The following is an 11,002-nucleotide window of genomic DNA, read 5'->3' as shown; positions in this document are numbered from 1 at the left end:
TTCCCAGATATAGATCTAGAGACTAAACCCTGACTTATTGGGAACCTGTAATAGGAGATCCCTTGGGGCTGGTTCCCAGATATAGTATCTAGAGAATAAACCAGATATTGGGAACTGTAAGAGAGAGATCCTGGGGCTGGCTTGTTCCCAGATATAGACCTCTAAGAGACTAAACCCTGATATTGGGAACTGTATAGAGTATATCTCTTGGGGCTTTTTAGGTATTTCCAGATATAGATCTAAGACTAGTCCATGGATTTATAAATGTATCACTTATCATTGGAGAGATTTGAATATAAGACCTAGTCTGTGTCGGGAAACTGGACCTGTATGTAGCAGTATAAACTGGCTGGTTCCAGCCCTGAATGCTGATTGGCTGACAAGGGTCCAACTGGGTTAGGGTCCCACTGGGTTAGGGTCCCACTGGGTTAGGGTCCCACTGGGTTGGGGTCCCACTGGGTTGGGGTCCAACTGGGATAGGGCCCTACTGGGTTAGGGTCCTACTGGGTTAGGGTTAGGGTCCTACTGGGTTAGGGTCCTACTGGGTCAGGATCCTACTGGGGATGTCATTCTGCAGCTCTATGGGAAATACTCCGTAAAGTAAGTTAGCCTTGTCTGAGCCAGAATGGCCCAGAGGGCAGGAGCTGAATCTCCTGTTACTGCAGTGAGACAGCTTGATGTACCAGGACACCCCCTGGACAGGACACTAGTCTATCTCCTGTTTCTGTAGTGAGACAGCTTGATGTACCAGGACACCCCCTGGACAGGACACTAGTACTGTGGAAATACTATGAGTGGCATATGCTTGGGAGAATCAAGGTTGAGTTGATTAATTTGTTGTTCTTATTGATCGTAGATGGTGAATGCTCCTTCAACCAGCAGAAACAACCCCACCTCTTCTACCTCCAAATCAGACGGCATCTCAGACGAAGACATCGAGCGACAGCTCAAAGCCTTGGGAGTGGACTAACTAACACACACACACACCCTGTGCCTGGACACACACACACACACCCTGTGCCTGGACACACACCCACGACTCCCCCTGCTCAGTCTCTGACAAGCCTTTTCTGGGATATAGTGACACTATTTTATATATATATATAGTCTATATGACTATAGATGCCACTGCATGTAGTTGTCCTGCTGTGTATTGGGTCTCTGCAGTGGCCACACAACGAGAGAGAGTTTGAATAACAGGGCCACTTTCAGTAGCCTAACGTTGTAGAACGTTGCAGATAACATGAAACGTCACGGACAGAGCCTCGTTCTACACGTCAGAGAGGCATGTAGTTGTTCTGTACAGCGTATTCCTATCTGAAACGTTGCGAAACGTTATCGTCCTACTGAACGCACCCCCCCCCCAGGTTTTCCACCTGTGTGGAGTTTAGAACAGGAAGTGAAGGAGAATGCTGCTATAGTTCCAGGTCAGTGCTCCTAAAGGTCACGGGATTTATCAAGATTAAAGTTAATAACAGCCTATCAATTAAAAAAATATCATTTTTAAAATTTCTTTTTTAAGAAACGGGAAGTTGAATTGCATGTATAACTGCTGATTATACTCGTTGACAAAGTCATATCTTTTCATTTTGATTACATGAACAGTAGAATCTGAAACTACCTTTCACCCCCCTGAAAACCAACTTTAGGATTAGTCCATTTTTTGCATATTTATGTTTTTCTGCTCTCCTCTCGTTTTGAGAAAGTGTAAATAAATAAATCAAATCAAGTTTATTTTATATAGCCCTTCGTACATCAGCTAATATCTTGAAGTGCTGTACAGAAACCCAGCCTAAAACCCCAAACAGCAAGCAATGCAGGTGTAGAAGCACGGTGGCTGGGAAAATCTCCCTAGAAAGGCCAAAACCTAGGAAGAAACCTAGAGAGGAACCAGGCTATGAGGGGTGGCCAGTCCTCTTCTGGCTGTGCCGGTTGGAGATTATAACAGAACATGGCCAAGATGTTCAAAATGTTCATAAGTGACAAGCATGGTCAAATAATAATCAGGAATAAATGTCAGTTGGCTTTTCATAGCCGATCATTAAGAGTTGAAAAAGCAGGTCTGGGACAGGTAGGGGTTCCATAACCGCAGGCAGAACAGTTGAAACTGGAATAGCAGCAAGGCCAGGTGGACTGGGGACAGCAAGGAGTCATCATGCCCGGTAGTCCTGACGTATGGTCCTAGGGCTCAGGTTCTCAGAGAGAGAAGGAGAGAATTAGAGAGAGCATACTTAAATTCACACAGGACACTGGATAAGACAGGAGAAGTACTCCAGATATAACCAACTGACCCTAGCCCCCCGACACATAAACTACTGCAGCATAAATACTGGAGGCTGAGACAGGAGGGGTCAGGAGACACTGTGGCCCCATCCGATGATACCCCCGGACAGGGCCAAACAGGAAGGATATAACCCCACCCACTTTGCCAAAGCACAGCCCCCGCACCACTAGAGGGATATCTTCAACCACCAACTTACAATCCTGAGACAAGGCCGAGTACAGCCCACAAAGATCTCCACCACAGCACAAACCAAGGGGGGGCGCCAACCCAGACAGGAAGATCACGTTAGTAACTCAACCCACTCAAGTGACGCACCCCTCCTAGGGACGGCATGAAAGAGCGCCAGTAAGCCAGTGACTCAGCCCCTGTAATAGGGTTAGAGGCAGAGAATCCCAGTGGAGAGAGGGGAACCGGCCAGGCAGAGACAGCAAGGGCGGTTCGTTGCTCCAGAGCCTTTCCGTTCACCTTCACACTCCTGGGCCAGACTACACTCAATCATATGACCTACTGAAGAGATAAGTCTTCAGTAAAGACTTAAAGGTTGAGACCGAGTCTGCGTCTCTCACATGGGTAGGCAGACCGTTCCATAAAAATGGAGATCTATAGGAGAAAGCCCTGCCTCCAGCTGTTTGCTTAGAAATTCTAGGGACAATTAGGAGGCCTGCGTCTTGTGACCGTAGCGTACGTGTAGGTATGTACGGCAGGACCAACTCGGAAAGATAGGTAGGAGCAAGCCCATGTAACGCTTTATAGGTTAACAGTAAAACCTTGAAATCAGCCCTTGCCTTAACAGGAAGCCAGTGTAGGGAAGCTAGCACTGGAGTAATATGATCAAATTTCTTGGTTCTAGTCAGGATTCTAGCAGCCGTATTTAGCACTAACTGAAGTTTATTTAGTGCTTTATCCGGGTAGCCGGAAAGTAGAGCACTGCAGTAGTCTAACCTAGAAGTAACAAATGCATGGATTAATTTTTCTGCATTTTTGGACAGAAAATGTCTGATTTTTGCAAAGTTACGTAGATGGAAAAAAGCTGTCCTTGAAACAGTCTTGATATGTTCGTCAAAAGAGAGATCAGGGTCAAGAGTAACGCCGAGGTCCTTCACAGTTTTATTTGAGACGACTTTACAACCATCAAGATTAATTGTCAGATTTAACAGAAGATCTCTTTGTTTCTTGGGACCTAGAACAAGCATCTCTGTTTTGTCCGAGTTTAAAAGTAGAAAGTTTGCAGCCATCCACTTCCTTATGTCTGAAACACAGGCTTCTAGCGAGGGCAATTTTGGGGCTTCACCATGTTTCATTGAAATGTACAGCTGTGTGTCATCCGCATAGCAGTGAAAGTTAACATTATGTTTTCGAATAACATCCCCAAGAGGTAAAATATATAGTGAAAACAATAGTGGTCCTAAAACGGAACCTTGAGGAACACCGAAATGTACAGTTGATTTGTCAGAGGACAAACCATTCACAGAGACAAACTGATATCTTTCCGACAGATAAGATCTAAACCAGGCCAGAACTTGTCCGTGTAGACCAATTTGGGTTTCCAGTCTCTCCAAAAGAATGTGGTGATCGATGGTGTCAAAGGCAGCACTAAGGTCTAGTAGCACGAGGACAGATGCAGAGCCTCGGTCTGACGCCATTAAAAGGTCATTTACCACCTTCACAAGTGCAGTCTCAGTGCTATGATGGGGTCTAAAACCAGACTGAAGCATTTCGTATACATTGTTTGTCTTCAGGAAGGCAGTGAGTTGCTGCGCAACAGCTTTTTCTAATTTTTTTTTAGAGGAATGGAAGATTCGATATAGGCCGATAGTTTTTTATATTTTCCGGGTCAAGGTTTGGCTTTTTCAAGAGAGGCTTTATTACTGCCACTTTTAGTGAGTTTGGTACACATCCGGTGGATAGAGAGCCGTTTATTATGTTCAACATAGGAGGGCCAAGCACATGAAGCAGCTCTTTCAGTAGTTTAGTTGGAATAGGATCCAGTATGCAGCTTGAAGGTTTAGAAGCCATGATTATTTTCATCATTGTGTCAAGAGATATAGTACTAAAACACTTAAGTGTCTCTCCCGATCCCAGGCCCTGGCAGAGCTGTACTTTATTTCTCAGATATATACAAGGCACTTCGTCAGATCTTCAGTCTGAAACAGAAAGCTGTCAGTAGACCCTGGTCTAAAGTAGTGCACTATATAGGGCCCTGGTCTAAAGTAGTGCACTATATAGGGAATAGGGTTCGATAGGGCCCTGGTCTAAAGTAGTGCACTATGTAGGGAATGGGGTTCTATAGGGCCCTGGTCTAAAGTAGTGCACTATATAGGGAATAGGGCCCTGGTCTAAAGTAGTGTACTATATAGGGAATAGGGTTCTATAGGGCCCTGGCCTAAAGTAGTCCACTATGTAGGGAATAGGGTTCTGGTCTAAAGTAGTGTACTATATAGGGAATAGGGCCCTGGTCTAAAGTAGTGTACTATATAGGGAATAGGGCCCTGGTCTAAAGTAGTGTACTATATAGGGAATAGGGCCCTGGTCTAAAGTAGTGTACTATATAGGACCCTGGTCTAAAGGAGTGTACTATGTAGGGAATAGGGCCCTGGTCTAAAGTAGTGTACTATATAGGGCCCTGGTCTAAAGTAGTGTACTATATAGGGAATAGGGCCCTGGTCTAAAGTAGTGTACTATATAGGACCCTGGTCTAAAGGAGTGTACTATGTAGGGAATAGGGCCCTGGTCTAAAGTAGTGTACTATATAGGGAATAGGGCCCTGGTCTAAAGTAGTGTACTCTATAGGGTCCTGGTCTAAAGTAGTGTACTATATAGGGAATAGGGCCCTGGTCTAAAGTAGTGTACTATATAGGGAAGAAGGAGAGAGCTTTTGGCCTCTGACCTTGCATCTGTCCAGTACTCTGCAGGTCACAGTTCATCCACAGCCTCTCCCAGAAGATCTGAGCGGTCGCTATGTTGTTGCCGATAAAGGCTGGGACTCTCCACAGCAGCAGGACAAGATGATTACCAACCAGCTCACCACCCCTGAGATTAACTTTATTAATCCCCTCATGGGGAAATGAGTCTGTCATCCTTACATAGTATATTCACAACATTTAAAATATATAGATATATATAAATTAAAAAATCATAGGATAATAAATATATGATTGGTCAGGTAAAATGTGCAGTATACCGCACAGTGGCCATTAAAGTGCTGGGTGATGTCATGTTGTATAGGATTTGTATAGGACTACCTGCAGCCCGACAGACATCGTGGTCAACAAGAGTCCTGAACTACTGCTACCTACAGGGGAACTGGAGCCAAAACAGATCGGATCAATAAGGACATGATGCAATGAGACAGCGATCAATTACCTTTGAGGAATGGGTCTGAAGAAAAAAAGGACACTCTTCCTCAAAGGGTGTAGGCCTAGTATGAACCACACGGGGTTGCTTCTCAAATGGTCCAGACTCGGCTCTTCGGCGTTATATTCACATAGGCTACGTATAAAGGACATGCCAATTCCAGGTTACAAATATTGCCTTTACAGAGTACGTTTTAAATGGCAGAGAAATAAGGGGTAAAGGTAGATTTAAAAAAAAATTACTTGCATAAACCAAATTGTTTGACAAACTCAAAGGATGCGCAAGGTTTTTTCAAAGCATTCCATAAATAAAGCAGTCATAAGCATTGGTCACCTGCTGCTCAACTGTGACCTAGTCCTTCTTGGAATCAACAGCCAGAACGGATTCCTTTAACAAGACAGTAAGGGATTGATTTGTTTAGGTAGGCGGCGCTGGTGTCACCTGTTAATTAATAAATGAGCACAAATCCAATATCATTTCATGACAACCAATCAACGGAATGGAAAGGTATACCATGTTTTGATCATGCCGCCGTTCCGAAGTAAGAGACACAGACAGATAAAATCACTAATTGACTCATTCAATATTAACTGGTGAGAACGTACAAGAAACGTTATCAAACACGTTGCAACAATGTTCCAATGTAACCAATAATATAAACACAAGATACCTTCAATGGAGGGCGTTTTTTTTTGGATGAGGTGCAGTGTCCTCCAATCACAAGACGTATTTTCCCGCCGTAAGCAATACAGACGTGAATATCATCCAATCGAATCTCTCGACGCGATACGCTAGGTTGGCCAGTCGCGTTTCGTCGCTGTAGCTACGCGCTAGGCAAGACAAGCAGTATGGCGGAAGAAGAGAGTGAATTTGAGTTAGAGGGTTTTAAAAAAGAATTGGAGAGTTTGTTTGTCAGTAACTCAAGTGAAGAATACGGACTTCAAAGCAAGTTATACTGTTTACGGTTCTGTAAGGTACGAAATGTATTGGTATCGCACCTGGGAAAAGCGAAAGACTAGTTTTCCCAGTACAGGCTCGAACTAGCTAACGTTAGCTAGCTAGGGCCAGAGCTCCTTTCTCTAATCTATGCTAGGGCTAACTAGCCAACCAACCTATTCCCCTCCCCCAGAAACACACAGCTAACAACCCGTAAATGGCTAGCTAGCAACCAATAAACGAACCTGTTTCTATAATGTCACATATGTTATATACTAATTCACTCTTTTCAAAATGCATGATGGTATACCGTTGGTAGCTAGCTACGTGGAAAAGCATTGTCAGTCAAGTCGTTTTCGGTAGCTTGCTTGTTAGCCAAGTTATCTTCAGTTCCCAGTTTAGCTAGTTAGTTAGCTGCTAGTTTGCAAACAGTAGATTCGGGAACTTGCTAAGAAGTCTCATGGAATTCAATGACTGCACTTTCATTTTGAAGTTGCTTTTTCCAATTTGTCATATTGACTGAGCCATGTTTTATCCAGCTAGATTGTAACCAAAGATGGTTTACTCTGTGTTGTAACATCTATTAGGATTGAAGCGTTACAGATACTTATAGCTCGCTACAGTGTCTTAGTCTGACTATGGCCTAGTTAGGTAATAATGTAGCTAGCGAAGTATTCAGTTCCTACCAAGTTGAGCTGATGATACAGTGAAAGGGACAACCATTGTTTTTAATTGGGCCCATCCAACGTCTTGTATGGTTTCCCTATCCACTGTCTTTATTTTCCCTCACCCCTTTCCTACCTGTATCTCTCTCCTCCCCACCCCTTTCCTACCTGTATCTCTCTCCTCCCCACCCCCTTCCCTCTCTCCTCCCCTCCCCCTTCCCTCTCTCCCTCCCCTCCCCCTTCCCTCTCTCCCCCCTCCCTCTCCCCTCCCTTCCCTCTCTCCCCCCTCCCTCTCCCCTCCCTTCCCTCTCTCCCCTCCCTGTAGTTGGTGGAGGTGTATTCCGGACGATGGCAGGTACCCTTGCCACAGCTGCAGGTGCTCCAGACTGCTCTATGTTCCTTTGTCCAAGCCTCGGCCTGCTTCCCGTCTGACTGTGAACATGTATGCTACACACTGAGTAGCCTTGCCCTGTAAGTATGAGTCTTGACTTGCTCACCCGCTCCTTGGGGTACATAGAGACTGGGGGAGACATGACACTACCTCCAGTATGAGTCTTGACTTGTTTACCTGCTCCTTGGGGTACATAGAGACTGGGGAGACATGACCTCCAGTATGAGTCTTGACTTGTTTACCTGCTCCTTGGGGTACATAGAGACTGGGGGAGACATGACACTACCTCCAGTATGAGTCTTGACTTGTTTACCTGCTCCTTGGGGTACATAGAGACTGGGGGAGACATGACACTACCTCCAGTATGAGTCTTGACTTGTTTACCTGCTCCTTGGGGTACATAGAGACTGGGGGAGACATGACACTACCTCCAGTATGAGTCTTGACTTGTTTACCTGCTCCTTGGGGTACATAGAGACTGGGGGAGACATGACACTATCTCCAGTATGAGTCTGGACTTGTTTACCTGCTCCTTGGGGTACATAGAGACTGGGGGAGACATGACACTACCTCCAGTATGAGTCTGGACTTGTTTACCTGCTCCTTGGGGTACATAGAGACTGGGGGAGACATGACACTACCTCCAGTATGAGTCTTGACTTGTTTACCTGCTCCTTGGGGTACATAGAGACTGGGGGAGACATGACACTACCTCCAGTATGAGTCTTGACTTGTTTACCCGTTCCTTGGGGTTCATAGAGACTGGGGGAGACATGACACTACCTCCAGTATGAGTCTTGACTTGTTTACCTGCTCCTTGGGGTACATAGAGACTGGGGGAGACATGGCACGATCTCCAGTATGAGTGTTGTTTTCTAGGCTGACTCTGCCCCTGTCAGCCTCGTTATTCCGTCCCTGTTGTAACATTTATTAAAGGAGGTAAGAGGCTCAAACAGTCCTCTCTCCCCCCACACCCTCCCCCTCCCCTCTCTCTCCCCACAGGAGTGCTTTTGAGCTCTTGCTGTTTTTGAACAGGAATAAGATCCTGCAGGATCCCTTGAAAAATGTCCTTGATTCGTTCCAGGTGAGTTGTCTTCCCCCGCTTGTTTCAAATCTCAGGAACCATAGACATGTGACTGTGATGAGTTGACACCCCTTCCTAGCCTGGTTCCAGATCTGTTATGTGCTGTCTTGCCATCTCCTATGGTTGTTGTCATGTCAACAAGACGACACAAAGAGGCTGTTTTGTATTTGAATCAGCTGACCAATCAGATCATATCCATTTGAATCAGCTGACCAATCAGATCGTATCCCTTTCTCAATGCTTTATGGAATGCTATAAAACATGACTGAGTTTGGCAAGATGGCACATAGATCTTGGACCAGGCTAAACTCTTCCTCCTCTTTCAGGAATGTTTTTCCCAGCTGGAGAGGCACCAGAACATTCACCTGCTCCAGGTGGGACAGATCATCAGAGAGAAGGGTCCGTGGACCAACCCCATACTACAGGCCATCCTGAAGGACTCACAACAGCCCCGGGATGAAGGTGAGAGACTGGGAGAGAAAGGGAGGATGGAGAGTGAGAGCCATGGACCACATCAACATACTCATCCATATACCATGTTGTATTACTGACTAGAAATCTGTTGTGTAAATATCTGCTCTGGAGTCGTCCGTCTATAATGACAGGAGTCAGATAACTAGAGGTTCCTCTGTGTGGATTTAATATTTACTACTATAACCCTTAATATTTACTACTGTAACCCTTCATATGTACTACTGTAACTCTTCATATGTACTACTGTAACTCTTCATATGTACTACTGTAACTCTTCATATGTACTACTGTAACTCTTCATATGTACTACTGTAACTCTTCATATGTACTACTGTAACTCTTCATATGTACTACTGTAACCCTTCATATGTACTACTGTAACCCTTCATATGCACTACTGTAACTCTTCATATGTACTACTGTAATTCTTCATATGTACTACTGTAACTCTTCATATGTGCTACTGTAACTCTTCATATGTACTACTGTAACCCTTAATATGTACTACTGTAACCCTTAATATTTACTACTGTAACTCTTCATATGTACTACTGTAATGTAGACCACTATTTGGGATTTAACACTGACCCTTGTCTCTCTCCACAGTGGACCGGTACCTAGGCTCAGAGGTGTAACACTGACCCGTGTCTCTCTCCACAGTGGACCGGTACCTAGGCTCAGAGGTGTAACACTGACCCGTGTCTCTCTCCACAGTGGACCGGTACCTAGGCTCAGAGGTGTAACACTGACCCGTGTCTCTCTCCACAGTGGACCGGTACCTAGGCTCAGAGGTGTAACACTGACCCTTGTCTCTCCACAGTGGACCGGTACCTAGGCTCAGAGGTGCCAGTGTTCTTCGAGCTGCGTGTTCGTTACCTGCTGTCCAGTGAGATGTTCACCGAGGCTGTGGTCTTGGCTAAGACCTGCTCTCAGCACCCTGTTGCCGGACGACACCTGTTCTTCAGACAGGCCTACCTCACCTGTCTCTTGAAGGCGTCGCTCCCTCACCATATGCACGAAGAGGTGAGGGAACTAACTTTGGTTATTAGGATTCCTGATTACTGGATTAAAAGCATCTGCTAAATGACTTAAATATAAAATGTTGGGAATGGGGGGCTAATGACTGCTGGGGGTATTTACTGTAATTGATATGCTAGCTGGGATCTACGGTAGAGATGAGAGGATGAACTGATATGCTAGCTGGGATCTACGGTAGAGATGAGAGGATGAACTGATATGCTAGCTGGTATAAAGAGATGAGAGGATGAACTGATATGCTAGCTGGGATCTACGGTAGAGATGAGAGGATGAACTGATATGCTAGCTGGGATCTACGGTAGAGATGAGAGGATGAACTGATATGCTAGCTGGGATCTATGGTAGAGATGAGAGGATGAACTGATATGCTAGCTGGGATCTACGGTAGAGATGAGAGGATGAACTGATATGCTAGCTGGTATAAAGAGATGAGAGGATGAACTGATATGCTAGCTGGGATCTACGGTAGAGATGAGAGGATGAACTGATATGCTAGCTGGGATCTACGGTAGAGATGAGAGGATGAACTGATATGCTAGCTGGGATCTACGGTAGAGATGAGAGGATGAACTGATATGCTAGCTGGGATCTACGGTAGAGATGAGAGGATGAACTGATATGCTAGCTGGGATCTACGGTAGAGATGAGAGGATGAACTGATATGCTAGCTGGGATCTACGGTAGAGATGAGAGGATGAACTGATATGCTAGCTGGGATCTACGGTAGAGATGAGAGGATGAACTGATATGCTAGCTGGGATCTACGGTAGAGATGA

The 11,002-nt window shown here is 45.2% G+C and overlaps 1 protein-coding gene across 1 annotated transcript in view; it reads left to right on the top strand.

The window, feature by feature from the left end:
* Positions 1-6,486: 6,486 nt before the first annotated feature.
* The window catches only part of LOC120035604, a 25,579-nt gene continuing 21,063 nt past the window's right edge, over positions 6,487-11,002 (top strand). The window contains exons 1-5 of the mRNA XM_038982201.1: positions 6,487-6,612; positions 7,565-7,710; positions 8,633-8,714; positions 9,041-9,176; positions 10,009-10,211. Coding sequence (XP_038838129.1) covers positions 6,487-6,612; positions 7,565-7,710; positions 8,633-8,714; positions 9,041-9,176; positions 10,009-10,211 — 693 coding nt within the window. The remainder of the gene's footprint in view (positions 6,613-7,564; positions 7,711-8,632; positions 8,715-9,040; positions 9,177-10,008; positions 10,212-11,002) is intronic.

Source organism: Salvelinus namaycush, unplaced genomic scaffold (assembly GCF_016432855.1).
Source record: "Salvelinus namaycush isolate Seneca unplaced genomic scaffold, SaNama_1.0 Scaffold1066, whole genome shotgun sequence".
NCBI lineage: Eukaryota > Metazoa > Chordata > Actinopteri > Salmoniformes > Salmonidae > Salvelinus > Salvelinus namaycush.
The sequence above is the reverse complement of the archived record's forward strand: the minus strand, read 5'-3'. Positions and strand labels throughout refer to the sequence as shown.